The sequence below is a fragment of the Stegastes partitus genome, unplaced genomic scaffold, assembly GCF_000690725.1.
Source record: "Stegastes partitus isolate 25-593 unplaced genomic scaffold, Stegastes_partitus-1.0.2 Scaffold126, whole genome shotgun sequence".
Lineage (NCBI taxonomy): Eukaryota > Metazoa > Chordata > Actinopteri > Pomacentridae > Stegastes > Stegastes partitus.
In genome coordinates, this window is record NW_007577857.1 from 55224 (window position 1) to 71239 (window position 16016).

Genomic DNA, 16016 nt, shown 5'->3' on the forward strand with positions numbered 1-16016 from the left:
GAGATACTATCAAGAGTGACTAACACATTAACGACGGCATGAATTTGTAAAACCAGACATGACGGTCCAAATCCTGGGTTAGATGAGCTGCAAAACCTAAATTATATCTGAGATATACAGAGATAAATTTGAAAGATAGCCTGAATGAACATGTGGCACGTCATTTTCCAAGTTAAAGACCTTATTACACCCAATGCAAATATCAGGCGAGCGTCAGCAACTCCTTAATTAACTTCACCTTTGAGAAGAAAGAAATAAGCAAAATAAATCCAAGAAATTAATTTCACTTGCATTACTCTCCATTAAATCCTTACATTTGCATTCTTAGTGGCGACTGCCAATCCACACCACAAAGATATTTGATATCGTTCTTACTGCGAGTGATGCATTTTATCCAATCACAATGCAAGAAGTCATAGATTCCAGGTTTGTTGTTTGAATAATCACAGAAAAACTTCTTCTCCAAAGTCTCATAACCCTTTTCAGACTGATGTTTAGAGACTGAATATCTTTTACATCCACAACTACCAATTTAAAGGTAATTGCCGACTGTCCTCAACCCTAATATCAGTGCTTTAGCTCCGTTTGATTCTGCTTCGTGATCGTAGCTGAAGAGACGAGCTCATAAAGCAGCTGGCAGATTAGTCTGTATGTACACGAAGGAGGTCAGCTGCAGTGTAATAGGCCAGAAATTTTACTCTAGACAGAGAGGTCTGCCACCACAGCTGAAGTGAAATATATCAGTAGCTCATCAAGAACACTGTAAATGTAATTGCAGCCAAATAATGAATATCCAGGAGTCTTCTCGTGCAAACTAAACTGAAGTGGGAGCAAATTAAACGCCATGTGGTGAAGAAATGAAAGTGGAAGACGTTAAATCTTGAATAAATGAATGGAGAAAAACAATAAATAGAAATGTTCCTGCTGTCTGACTGACTGGTTTCATGAGTATAATATCTGTATATACGGTTTAACCCGTTGGTGGTTTCAGTGCAGTTCTTACTAAACCAGAACAGGCAGTACGTTTGGAACTACACAAACAGGTGCTTGACTCCTGTTAAACTCTACAAATTTACTAACTTTAAGGGATAATTAGAGAAGAGCAAGAGGCGACAGAGAGCATCAGACGCTTTCACTCGCATTTACACATAACGACAACATTTCTGTTATCTTGTACGCCTTAACACATCTGCAACATCTGTCTGCTAAGTGCTCAAAACGCATCAACACTTTCTCAAGATATGGAACTTAAGTGCGTGGCGAGAAACGGGTCATCTCTTTTCTCTGATGGGGTAAAGAACACAGTGAAAGAAGGATCCGTTAAAGAAGATTGACAACAACAAAAAATAAAAAGGCTTTAAAATAATTAAGTTTTTGTTTGTGCGTAACTTCTTTCAATCATTTTTTAGGGTAAACTCATCTCTACCCTCCACCGCCAGGCCCATCTTCAAACATAACATCATCTGTGTCGACTCACTTGACCAAGTCTATCCTGTTGTTGATGGCGGCCCAGTGGAGGAGCGTTACGTTTTCTTTGTCTGGCTGCCGAACGTCGAAGCCCGCCTCCACCAGCTCCCTGCAGCGCTCGAAGATGCCGTACCTGAGGCAGAGAGGTGGAGAGGGATTTAAGTCTCCTCGCATGCATATTCATGAACAGACACAGGGATGAATACACAACACCTAGAAGATGCTGACAAAACGCACAAATACATTAAAAGACACAAAAACAGGCGACGGACCCAAACAGGACGCCCACACTGTGGCGTAACTTGCAGATACTCCCAACCTCAAGTCAAAACAACATAAATCTGTTGTCAAATGCAACAACAGCTCAGGCAGAACTCTTGCTGTCTTATCAAGAACACATTTCCGAGCTTCATCGCTTCTCGACAATAAATTCTCTTTTCTGACCTCGCAAATTACAAAGAATTGGTAAACCACAGTTGAAAACATGGTGGCGTTAGTTCCTTTAATTACAAATCTGTGGTGTCTTGATAACACAAAAGCACATAAATAAAGTAAGGATGCTGCCCTGTCAGTAGTGATACAGTTTCCAATCAAAACAAATCAGAAGCAAGTAAACAAGGTCACCTTGCTGAATCAAAGCATTGTCAGGTATGACACTGGCAACAACTACAACATCATATGCACTCACTGTGTGGCTTTGACAATGTCCCAGGTGCTGTAGTCGTCCACATGGTTTTTACGGCTGACACTCTCGCTGTAGCCGTGGTTGTAATGACTCTGGGGTTTGATTTCCTGAGAGGAAAGAGGCACAACGAGAGACAGACACACAGATAAGTTAGTATGGTTGTGCTGCTTTATTAGATCATGAACACTATGTTGAAACATATGAAACAAAATGCAGACAGGTGTAGGTTTTATGTACTTATAATAATACTGACTACAGAACAGCGGTGGGAAACAGGGCTGGGCCATTTCATACCATGCACGGTAATACCGGTGTAATGTTAGGGGATGATATGAAATTGAAATATGGCAATAAAATTTGAGTGAAACGTGCAGTGTCGTTGTTTTCGTCCAGTCTAATACACATGGAGCGAGAAGCAAAGCATGTCGGCGACTGAGGCGGAGGGAGAATGTAGTGCATTGACTGTAGTCACAGTAGGGCTGGACCCGAATATTGGAATATTCTGTCGTTGTGGTGGTGTCCAGATATCAATTTTGAGATCCGAATATTCGCCCACCGCCGCCACTTATGCACTATGGATTTTAGTACATTATAGCTTTAATGCACATCACAAACAGCTGCTTGCTAAATCGAAAAGAAATTGTTCTTTTTTTTATTTGCACCAATAAAGTTGTGTAGTTTTGAAGTATTTTGTCAAACGTCAATTATATCATCAGTTATATTGTTATTATAAATTTTCTCATTCATATCGTGATAAATAGTTCTGGCCGTATCACCCTGCCCTGGTGGGTAACATGGCTAAACTTGTGTACCACGACACAACAGCGATACATCTTGTGGAGATCCAGCTGTAAAATGCACCTAAACATCCTGTGAGCACAACAATGCTGTCGAGCTGATTGATTTTTCAGCTTTTGTTGCAATGTACCGAGAGAGATAATGAGCGGCTTCAATCAGAGCTTAATCAAAATATTACTAAAATGACAATGTACATGCAATATCCAAATTGCATGAGCTGCAGTTGTTTGATGAAGGTAAATGTGTCACAACATACCACAATACATCAGCCTATATAGCCCAATAGAGTAACACAGTGCAAACAGAAGGGCAAAATTAATGACGGTAGACTAATTTCTGTTTTCCCTTAATGGCTCGAACTACCAACTGTTTTCTTTGTCGTGTAATCTGCTTCTTTTCTTTACTGATGCATAACTTGTTTGGTCTCTATTGGTCAAACTGACATCATCTTGTCTTGTTTTACTCAATGGAGACAAATAAAGATGCTCAGTCTACAGTGATATAAAACAGGGGAAAAAGCAGAAAACCTCCACAAAAAAGAAAGAAGAACAAGCACTTTGGGGTAGTTTTGCGTAAAACGTTACCTAAATGACAATTAAAATGGTATTTTCCATGGATTATGTAATTAATACTTAACTATCAATCATTTGGCTCCAACCAATGTATTAAAATCATGACAGAAAACAGGCACTAGACTGAAGCAGAGAAAACCGTATGACAGGAGTTTAATGCAAACCTAACCCGGCAATATTAAAAATATCAGCACACGGCTGGCAAACCTGAAAACCTCCCAGACACCTCAAAAATAATTGCTTGTTTACCGATCCTTAGAGGCTATTTTGGCTTGACCTTGATCAGTCAGTTTGCAAATGTATATTAGTTGTTGTGCCCGACAGCAGCAGGGTCAAAAGTGGACCATATGAAGGGGGAACGAAACCTACGAGCCTCGCAAGCTAACACAGATGTGCTCAATTAGTGTGGTTGATTAAACCTCTGTTCAAGTTGCGGTCATGTAAAAAGCTGTGCTGGAAATGATGTGATATCAGCAAAAGCCATGAACTAGTAGCGGTTATAAGGGTGTAAACTGACCTGCTGACAGGTGAGGACGTCTAATCTGTACACAACCGTGCAGGTCTGAGAAGAGGTCAATTAAGGCAACGTAAAAGGAACCATCGGAGGTCTAAAACTCAGGTGGATCTTCTACCAATAATAACTGTTGGAATGGAGCCATCTTTAGTCAGTTGTTAGTTCCACCACAGCTTTGCCTGCTGTAATAAATCAAAATGTTAGCTGTAAAAAAAAAAAAAAAAAAGTCGAGAAACCCGCTCGGCCTGAGAACAATAACGAAACAACGGTACTCGGATGTGGCTAAGGCAGAGAGGAAATAGTGGCATGGCAGAAACAGGTTTGGCGAAGAGACGACAGCCCCTGGTACTGCGTCGCACAGCGGTTTGCTCAAGAACACTTCAGCATTCATATAAATAGCTGATCGCAGCGGTAAAATAGTCAGGAGACGGGCTTGTTGAGTCCTGCAGCTGCTGAAGATCTTATCTGTCACACACACACACACGTGGCGACTGTGCCACTCACATTCAATTAGCCTCCATAGCAACGCCACAGAAGCCACAATTAGCCTCCATCACCCGGAAACGAGAGCTGCATCTGGTAAACACAGAGCGCCCACACTGCCTGCAGCCGCTCTGACTCCTGAGAACTCAGATATGTGTTAAACCAAGTTGCTTCAGATTTGCAATTTCCTGAGTGATTCTATTTCTATTGACTAAAAGTTAGAAGTAGACACAAAAACATCACAAAGTTGAGTCACAAATGTGATCGTGACTCAGGAACTGACATCAACCTTGATCTCAGCATTTTAAAAACATTACCAACTCAAAAATCGCAATATTTTGTTCAACCTTCAAGCAGCCATTCAGGCCTTTTTTTTGTCTGTTCTGCTGCTTTAATGCATGTAAGGTTGAGGAATAATGAGGCGGCCTCTGGGGGGTTGATGACACGGCAGGCGAGTGCAGAGCTGGTGAGCAGTCTGAGGCGAGAGCACGGGGCCACGGAGACTACAGAGCTGTACCGTCTCAGGTTTAGCTTGGGCTTTCCTACAGTCACAGGGATGTGCACAGCCTGCAACTCCGTCCCCATCAGGGAAGGATGGTGGAGGCAGAAATGGAGAGGGTGCATAGAAAAACCAATACAGGCAGGGTTTATTTTCCAGTTAAATGTAAACTCATGCTAGGGGTAAACAATGTGCATTTTATTTATTTTTTTAGCAAACAGGCTGTGAGTGCTGTTATTACAGGCAGCCAGTCACTGACTTCAACGCGGAATGGCTGCAGCTTTCCAACACACTGTTCATTAACCTCCTGAACTCTGGGTGTTTACTTGCTCCCGTCACATTTGTCCACACTGTGGGCAAATTTCTACTGCAATATAAAGTCCTTCCACAAAGTCCATACATCATCATAAATGAAAGTTAAATATCTTAGATGTATTACTTTACAGAAATTAAAAACGTGGAATCGACATGTGTAACAATCTTCCTGCAGTTTAGCTGAATTAGTATTTTTGTCAAGTGACTGTTGGTCACAGCTGAGTCACTCGTGGCTTCTCTCAGTCAGCACAAAGGAGCACTGAAATCTTTTTCTGTCTGTTTTTTCAGAATCTGAGAAACTGAAAATAGTTGAAAATAGTGCATTTTTCAATGAGACATTTAGAAATATTCCAATTTTAAGATGTAATTTGGGTAACTTGGGTAAATTAAACATAAAATTCTGGTTTGTTTGATTAAAAAAATTGCTCACTTCACTGTGTTTTTGTAAACTCTTCTCTGTGGCTGCTGGTCTATATGGAAATACAAACACGGTCACAAATCTTCTGAGCATCTCATGAACTTTATATGATGAACAAATAAGGTTATATTGCATAAATTACAGGGAGCCAATAATCAAGAGGTTAGGACTACATTGCTACAGATGGCAATGTGGTCATGTCTCACCTGCAGAACCAGACCTCAAAAATCGCCTCTGAGGGGCGCCGCTATAGCTCACCTGGTTGAGCTGACGTCCTATGTGCAGGGCTACAGTCCCAATGTGGAGGTCATGAGTTCGAATCCCGCTCACGACCCTTTCCCACACGTCCTCCCCCCATTCCTCTCCCCCGCTTTCCTGTCTCTCTCTCACTTCACTATCAAATAAAGGCACAAAGGCCAAAAAAATAACTTAAAAAAAAATCCCCTCTGAAGGATAAGCCTACATTTGCATACACTTAGAAGTAAATGCACAAGATAATACATATCAGTCTTATCACATGCAAAAAGCTTAGGAGGTCGAGTGAATTGAAAAGATGCATTTGTCTTAGGATGGGGAAAAAAAAAACGTAACATGTCTTGAACACTTTTTAGGTTTACAGCCGATGGTGTTCTCCGAGGTCAACCCTATTTTCAGGGTGGCCTGGGCCCTCCATCAGAACTTTGGATCGTCACAGTCTACTTGTGTGCTTGTATTTTGACCACAACTTCAGAATGATTGCAATGAAAAGCAAATCCACAAACTGCTTTGTGTGGGACGTAATGTCAGCCTTACGTTCCAGACAATTCAGACATTTGCTGTAGTTTCAAAACCGGATTACGCAACAACGCCTTGTCGCACCGAGAAACAATTAGTATCACTGGAAAGATTAAATTCTGCCGTTTTTATTTGATATGTGGTACATAATGAAACGATGGGCACTTTGTGTCACGTTCAAGGAGTGTGAAAGTGGGTGAGGATATTGTGAATGATATTTGGCTAGTTTGCAGAAGCTGGTTCTGTCTTCATAGCATGATCATTGTACAAATATGTGACAAGGATCATTACCCAGCTCTGGTTCTGCTCTTTAATATGATATGTGCTCCGTCTATGCAGTGACAACCTCATGAGTAATTCCAACTAGACTGTTAGGTGTAGAGATGGACACACAGAGCTGCACGAATAATTATGTGTCAGACGGGTTGTACAGCTTACAACCTAAATTCCTAGATCCCTAACATTACAAATCATCAACAGCAAGGAGGGACAGTAGCTGTGACACTACTATCATAATACCATGGAGTAAAAAGAAGGTACAACCTGCAGGATATTTTGTCTTGGAGAGTAAATGAAGTTGAGGAGGAGGATGGAGGAGGAGGGTGTGACGGAGGAGATATGAAGGTGACTAGCTCAGATTTTTTTCCTCTATTATGAGTGCGAAAGCTGCCAGGAGGTGTTTGTACTTCTCACTGCCAAGTATTGGTGCCTTTACAAATCCATATGATCTATTTCAACTACCTCATGTGCTATTCAGACGAGTTCAGCTGCCAGAGAAAAGACAGGGGGAGCGGGGGGAGCGTCGCTCAACTGTGATCGTGACTGAGCTTTTTTGTTCCAACAGGCTGACAAACAGAAGTCCAAGAAAAATGTGGATCTCAAAGCCACTTCCTTCATCTGGATATTCAATTGAAGGAAAGTGCAGGGAAACCGCTTTCCTGTCAGTCGAGGGACAGGGGAAGGAGGGCTCGGCATTAAAACCTCAGATACCAGATGCTAAATCACTTTCTCCAATCGCCATCTTCTGTGAAGATCACCTCTGACCTTTGTCAGTCACTGACAGCCCTTCTCTCTCTTCTGCCATCTAAAAAGCTGAGGATGGCATTTAGAACCGAGGTGATAATTGCAGCTTGTGCATTTTAAGCCTCTTCATTATGTACCTGCTGACTGGTGAAGAGCGCAACAATTAGGGAGGTAGCAGTGATGCGATTACCAATTAAACATATTATCAGTACACTACACTATCCACTGATTTCAGGTTGAAACCTCATCTTTTCAGTGAGGCAGCAGGCTTTGGCTTTTGTCAATGGAGCTGGTCAGTGGGACATATGGCAGCCAGTCTCCAGGGGGTGGAGGTCACATGCTTTGGGCTAAAAATGTTTGACAGCACAACTCAAAATGCATGTTAACTGGATTACAGCAGAGTGAACAGTAGTTCCAACAAGTAGGTTTTAATCTAAAATACATGCAGCAAAAATAACAATGGCTTCCTCACTGTATCTGCATTGTCTCTTTTGCTGAGACTAGATTGCACTTTTATTTTGTGCTTCTTCTCTCTGGCTGTAGCTGTGGCTCAAAATCAGATTCAGTCTGAAATTAGAGCCATTTCAAGGGGCTAATTCAATATTCAAGGCTCAGTTTAAATCCATGGATAGGAGGAAGCAGACACTACTTTTATGAGGACGATAATGAGAACGTTCCAGGCAAACTGAATGTGCATTTTCCAGTTAGCACTACAAGTGAAGTATCAAATCAAGTGACTGAGCACGTCCCTTTCCTTTATGTGCATTTTATGACAGAGCACTCGTTTGCATTTCCAAATGAGATTGGAAGCAGAGGACATTTATTCCTAACATTCCTCGAGAGAGAGAGGAAATGTTTGCAGTTGACATGCTGAACTGGTTCAACAGCCTTTATGAGAGTGCAACTAAACTTCTGATGCTCTAATTCAGGTGCCTCATAGATTTCGCTTCACTCGGCTCTCACTACTATCTACTAGATGACCCAGATTCCAAGCAGCACCCTGCAGAGAAGAGGAGCACCTTTAAGCCTGGCCTGTACGGGCAAGCAAGAAATTAACAGAATTCATGATGAAGCCATTACTGTCTGATAAATCCCTTTATCACAATCGGTACATTTGCAGCCACGGGTTATACTGTGAAAGCTATGGTACAATTTAATGAAGCTGGAGATTGTGACGCCTCTAAAGGTAGACACTTTATCTCTTTAAAGACTGGAGAACAATAACCTTTGGACAAAGAGAAAGGTGTGTTCTTGTCTATACATTGCTGTGCATAAAACAATACATTTCCACCACCGTGCATGTACCACGACCTCGCTTGATCTCTGCCCCCATTAAAACTGTGTGTATTAAACTCTGGCTGACAACAATGGCACTCCCTCCTCTTCCTGTATTTTGTATCTGCATATCTATGTGCTGTAAAAATGCTTCCAAACCAAACACACACTGAGATTCAGGTAAGTCAGCCTGAAGTCGGTCTCACTTCCTCATCAGGTCAAGAGACAGCAACAAAAACGGACAGGAAAGAAATGCTGACAATTATGTGTGTCAAGGGGGCAGAGGACAGATGGTACATTTCTGTTCTGAGGGTTCTCCTCATTACATTACCATTAACAAGGAGAATCCTCTCAATTATGAACCTGATACTTCCAAAGCACAATCAGTAAACTGGCTGAGTCAGTCTACGCCTCAATATTCCAGTGCTGCACAAGCACATCATATAAGACAGCAACTACATCACTCTGCTAGCATTCACATGCATGGACGACTGGCTGTGCATGTTTGTCATTACAATAACGCAGAAAGACCAAACGCTTTGTGTCAGAGAAGTATTTCAGATACACATTTTATCCATTAAGGAGAAGCTATTTAGTGAAATGGACCAAATGTGTGCATTAACGGTCTTACGAGTTTAGCCTGCTTTGAAATAAACCCTTGTGTACTTCACCTGCTATAGATGTTACAACCTGTCCTTTGAGAAAGTCATACAACTGCCAAATACATCTACCTTTTAGTTCTCTTAGCAATCTCACTCTCACTTGATTCTCTCATTTTCAGACAAGTTAACTCACAGGCTAAAAAACAATGGAATCTGTCCATCGGTAATCATTTCAAACACAGACACTGGTTCACCAAAGCCAAGTAGCATCCAACCTGCGGGCAACCTAGTTTAGGAGGGGAGTTAGATGACATATGTTGAGCGATTCAGACTGTCGACGTGGGTTAATACTGGAAGTGGTATTCAGTTTCAGTGCAGCATCTCAGGTCAAAAAGGTTCTCATAATACCACAAAGAAACAAGGCTCAACCTATCGTCTGAATCAACAGACTCAAAAATAACGCTAAAATCACGAAGTACTATCTTCCATTGTCGAGCCCTCCTTCCTTTGTACGTGCCGAAACAAAACAGACAAGAACATGGGATGAATGTACAGTCTACGTCTTTACAAATGCAGCCACCACTGGTCATCCAGGCTCTCCAGACTGTGTCCATTATGGGATCATGTATAAACACAGACCACAATGAAGGCGACGTGACTTCCTAAGATGTAGCAGCATCATCCCTTAAGTTCAATATTGGCAAAAACTTGGACACAACTGTTCCATTCAGAGAGTGAATATAACCCTTTGGAACACCAGATAAAATGGCCGCTAAATTTTCAAGACACTTTCACCTTAATTGCCAGGATTACGTTATAAATCTCTGTATTCATTTCAGCCTACTTTCACTAAGTAGATGAACTCGTTTATCAGCATCTTGGGGACTGACTGGACATTAAAGATATGAATCATTTTAACTGCATACTGCAACATTTAACAGGGACTGACCATGCCTGGAGGTAAATTATCCCACTTAACCTGGTGGCTACAAACCAGCTAGCAAAATACGACTGGTGAGAGGAAAAACAAGAGAACCATGACGTGTAGTGACAATAGACAATTCTTCAACAGCAAGGACAGAACTGTTTGGTAAAATATTTGAAAGTTTCACTTAAATGGAAACTGCCATGAAAGCACACAATGAAAACACAAGGTTTGGTTGCATGAGCAAACATCAAGTGTGCTTCGTCTCTGGCTCGTAACAGCCTATCACATCCCTTGATAATGGAGCCTCTATGGCCCCAGTTGCTCTCCCCGTGGCTTCCATGCAGGTCTCCGCAGGTGTCTGGCTGCTTGGGCCTCTCATCACCCCCGCATGCAGACCTCCCCTGGTGGAGGCTGTGACCTGGTAGGAACCAGTGGTTGCCTGTGTGACTTGGGCTTTGTGGTCTAAAAACACCTCCACGTCATCAGAGTGCTCCTGGCAGCCTATGCTGAGTGATGACAGATTTTTCGTGAGGGTAGGCACAGAGACAAACGAGGGGTCCCTACCCGACCATACCCAGTCCTGCATGGCCGTTTCACACATTAACCTCAGGGCAATGCAGCACATTCACTCCTGTCGCCCTCCAGGCTTCACCTACTTGTTTTATTCAATGTGTAACAGGATGAAAGTATTACTTTATCCTTGTTTATGTGTATTTGTGTTTTATTGCTGTGTTGACATTTAAATGATTACCTGTGTATTGTAATAAATAGGCTAAAAAGGTTCAAGTAGTTAAATTCTAATCTGTTTGTTAAAAACAGGTCATTAAAATGATCAATATCTAGTGAAATGCAGCAGCTTAGTATGATATACTTTTAGCTATATTGGCCAGCTCTACATCAAACAGAGATCATTCTGATAAACAGAACGCCTGACGAGCAGCGATTATCAACAACTGATAACTGGGCTGCGTTCAAGAACCAGAATGCACCACAACACACAGGCATGGAATTCACTGGTGCATACACCAACATAAACTGTACTCCTGACTGTGGTAGTATGAGGTTTCTTTTAGAAATGGAGAAAAAAAATGACTGTTTTTCCATAAATAAGTTTCCTACTTCAAGCTAACTGGGTATATAACGGAAGTGAATGCTTTCCTGCCAGGTTCATTTGTGTTACACCAATACTGATGGCACAGATGTATTCCTTCAGTCATTACTGTACGAATTTGACAGACGTTGTCACCTATGGTTCATTTAAATAACTAATTTATTCATCTCAATTCGTTAAATGTTTCAAATCCAAAAACTAACGTCACATTTACGGTGATATTAGCTGCCAGAATCGATGCTACATGACAAATTGACAACATGAACCAGGGGACCTGCTGTCTGTTAGCTAGCTAAGGTGTCTGCAATATTTCATACGGAGAAACGTATGTGGTTGTCAATAAAGACTTTTATTCCATCATTCGTGTCTGTTACCTTCATCTTACAATGACCACCCTCTGTACACTACAGCATAATTTGCCAACACACACTTGACACCAATTTCCATCACCGCAGCTAGCGTTCAACCAGCCAGCACTGCCAGTGTAGCTCCAAAGCTAACGTCGTATGACTCTAAGGATTAACCATTAACGTTACTTTTTTCCGGTGCAGACTTTAACACACAGCTCACCGCCGTGTTTACTGGGCGCACGGCGTCGCCACCACGAAAAACACAACCTAGCTTCACGTTTACACGAACATCTGCCCAGCGTTTACTGACTCTGCAGCAGGAGGAGGGGGGCTAGCGTTAGCAACTTTAGCATCGTTAGCTGGCTGCCACCCCCCACCGGTGGTTTTTGCAGGGGGCATCGGAGTTTCCCCACAAGCACGAGGAAAGCCCCACGGCCACGCACACGCACACGGGTGTAACGCGTTTTGTGAGCGCTCATGTGTCCGTGCGAGGGTGTGGAGTCTAAAGACCGTACCTCAGGATGGAGAATAGGGACGCAGCCAGCTTCTTTCTCATATTCCTCCATAGCGTCGGCCATCTTGGTGGTGATGTTCGCTGAGCATTGTGGGAAACGAGAGGCAGTGTAGGGGGGAAACAAACAGAGGAGGAGGAGAGAGGAGCTGTCAGAAACGCATGATGGACAGGAGGCACCACACACAAGGTCACACAGTCAGATGAGATGAGCAGGGAAGGGGCATTATCATAAAGCAACATACATAATCACATACAATAAAGAGGAATTGTTATTTATTATGATTATACACTGTTTTGTTGGAACACCCTCCTATTTGTCTTTTGCCACTGTGCATCTATGTCTGTAGGTAAAGAAGGAATGGAAAAAAATAAATGTCTTCCCTCGACTTTTATCGGTCTCAAGATGATGGTTTGTTTCTTGGATTACAGAGAATAACATGAAAATACATTTTTCCACAGATCAATTTTCGGGAGGATGTCAAATGAAATCAAGATTATTTATCTATCACGTTTGAAACAACCTGAGTTGAACAAAATGATGCGCATGATATCAGGAAGGCTGCTTATGTGTAAAAAGCAAGAGAGCATGAGACCTCATGAAATAAATTTGTAAGTTCACATCAAATTGTAGACAACAGCAGAAACAAAGCAACTTGTAAGGTCAACTTCTCAAAGAAAATATTATATAAAATACAACAAAATATGACAATTAGAAGCAACCAAAAGCCATTGAAAACATGCAGGTCTTGAGATTTTTTTTGAAAAATGCCAATGGAGGAAGAACATTTGACTGAATGAGGAAGTTTACGCCAAAGCTTTGTGGGAGCTACTTCACAAAATGCTCTTTTGTCCCTGCTGCTATTTCCCTGTTAAATAAGTGATCAGTCTTGTCTTTTCTCTTTTGTTCATTGTTGTTGTTGCATGTGTGATTGTGGCAGTGACTGTCTCATTGCTGGCTGCACAAAAATTTCCCCACGAGGATATTAAAAATATTTGAACCTTGAACCTTGAACATTTAATCTCCCTTCCTCACTGTCCTTCATTGTGGAACAGCTGCTGATGTTCTGATAATCCAAGAGGTCTGAGGTATAGTTGAGGCACAAAAGTTCTGACATGTACCCAGGTGCTAGCAGATGCATGGCATTATAAACAAGCAAAATAAACTTGAAACAAATCTACATGTTACAGGCAGCTGGTGCAGTGATGCTGGTACAGGTGCTTTTGAGGTTTTTTGGTGCCACTCAGGAGAATTGCAGCAGCAGACGAGACAAAAAAAAAAAAAAAAATAACTAAAACACGGATACAAAGAGCTAGAGTACTCTAGCCTTGAGGAAATGAATGCAGTGGTTCCAGTCTTCATGCCATTCAAACAGAGGATGGTTTACAATTTAGCAACGTCTGCCAGTTGAAACTTTATCCTTTTCACCATTTGGGTCATTCTGTTGTCAAAGCCGTGTTGGGCTTTGGGAAACACTGATCAGCATTCTTCACACCTTTTGTTGACATTTTACTGGACAAACAGTTGATTGATTAATCAAAAAAAAAAAAAAATCAACAGATCAATAACAACAAAAACAATTAGTTAGTTTCAGGGGCTGCAAGGTGGTTCAGTGGTTAGCACCGTTGCCTCGCGGCAAGAAGGTTGCTGGTTCACGTCCCAGTGAGGACACCCAGGATCTTTCTGGGTGGAGTTTGCATGTTCTCCCCATGCAGCGTGGGCATCATATATGTTATAACATTTTATGGCAATCTATTAAGTAGTTGTTGAGATATTTCAGTCTGGTCTAATGGGGTGAAGCAACTGCTGCCAGGGGTACATTTTAAAGTAAAAGTCACTCATAGGGCCACATAAGGTTTAAAATCCATCTATGCACCAATTTACAAGCATGCACGCTGTATACTTTTAATCCAGATTTTAAAAACATGGCAACATGTATCCGGTTGGGCTGCACGGTGGCTCCGGGGTTAGAACCGTCACCTTGCAGCTAGAAGATCCAGATCCACTTCGCGTCCCAGTGAGGACACCTGGGATCTTTTTGTGTGGAGTCTCCATGTTCTCCCCGTGCAGCGTGGGTTCTCTCTGGATTCTCCAACTTCCTCCCACACAGTCCAAAAACATGTTGAGGTTAATTGGTGATTCTAAATTGTCCGTAGGTGAGTGTGCTTGGTTGTCTGTCTCTAAGTGTAGCCCTGTGATAGACTGGTGACCTGTCCAGGGTGTCCCCTGCCTTCACCCTGAGTCAGCTGGGATAGACTCCAGCCCCCCATGACCCTAGTGAGGATTGAGCGGTGTATAGATGATGGATGGATGTTCGTTTCAGTGCAGAAGTAACAAAATCTCTCTGGCTTTATTCATTCTTAACTTCTTCTTTCAGTTTTGTACAAATGGGTGCAACACTATGAACGTCCTCCAGGACAGACTGTGGTGTTCAGGCAGTGGTCATGTGGTGTTCTTTATATGTAACAAACCTAAGGAACCAGTTGTCAGGGTGGGACTTTCTGTGTTGTTATTCTTCTTCTTCAGAATCAATTTCCGGTTTGAACCAGTGGCCCTACAGCTGACTAACGCTCACACAACACAGTCTGCACATTAAATTCAGGATACTTGAAGGAGACAGGCGATACAGATGGCTGCAATAAAGGCAAGAGGGGGATCAAAACAGTTTTCTTTCTACCCCCGGGGTAATTGGCTTATTTGACCACAGCAGACTCAGCCAAACCAGTTCTACAGTAAACCGTCAAAGTGTTGTCTTACTTCCTCTATTGTTTGGGTCTTGTGCATGTATAATATGACACTACTTTCAGTTTGCCTCATAATTATTCTTGGGTCAGAAAAATATTACTTATGAGCAAACCAGCACATCAAGATGTTTTTTGCTTATTGTTAATTTTTTTCAAGCGTTAGAGCACAGCTGTAATGGTTAACCGACACTCACATTTTATATTAACCATCCACCGGACAGACGAGCTCCAGTAGATGGAACCTTGTCTGCTTTTGCTTTAAAAATTAACAACAACATGGCCACTTGCAGATTCTGCACAGGAGACACTATCTGGTTCCACTTACTTGATTTGCAGTCAATGACATTTCGTCCTTTATCATTTTAAAAATCCAATCTGAGAAGTCTCTTAGGAAATGCATGAGCTGAGGATGCATATAAATACAGCTGCTTATACACAAGTATCTCATATGTTATAATATAATATCAAAGTGCACTGTGAATGTGTGCAATGTGTGCAGGCCGATGACAAAAATTGTCTTTAATAACCTTTTTATCACAAAACATTCACTGTTTTCTGCTGTCATTCAAATTGGAAAAGGCTCACGGATTGCATTGTTCTATTAACAATGCATAATACAAGTAGTGGAAGTAGCATCAACAACAATACACGAACAAACAAATGAATTTAAAAAAAAAAAGGAAAAACAGAATTTCTTCAGGTTCTGCAGTGTTCAGTATCATACAGTTAGGTGGAAAGTAACTAAGTACTATACTTAAGTGCAGTTTACTTTACTTGAGTATTCTGGAGTCGACTTGAGAAATATTGTTTAAATTCGTTACATTTTTTCGACAGTTTTACTTGCTTTGAAGATGAACATTGTAGGCTTGGAAAAATTTTTTCATCTTTTCATTAAACCAGTGCTTTCAAGGCTATTTGTCTTCTCACAGCTCCACCAAATAGTGAA

General features: G+C 41.7%; 1 protein-coding gene across 1 annotated transcript in view; it reads right to left on the reverse strand.

Annotated features, from left to right (window-relative positions):
- Nucleotides 1-12401, reverse strand: part of zdhhc17 (zDHHC palmitoyltransferase 17) — a 39877-nt gene extending 27476 nt beyond the window's left edge. Inside the window, exons 1-3 of the mRNA XM_008278524.1 lie at nt 12330-12401; nt 2156-2259; nt 1478-1600 (exon numbers count right to left, since the gene is read on the reverse strand). Of these exons, the coding sequence (XP_008276746.1) occupies nt 1478-1600; nt 2156-2259; nt 12330-12392 (290 nt within the window). The 5' untranslated portion in view covers nt 12393-12401. The remainder of the gene's footprint in view (nt 1-1477; nt 1601-2155; nt 2260-12329) is intronic.
- Nucleotides 12402-16016: the final 3615 nt, after the last annotated feature.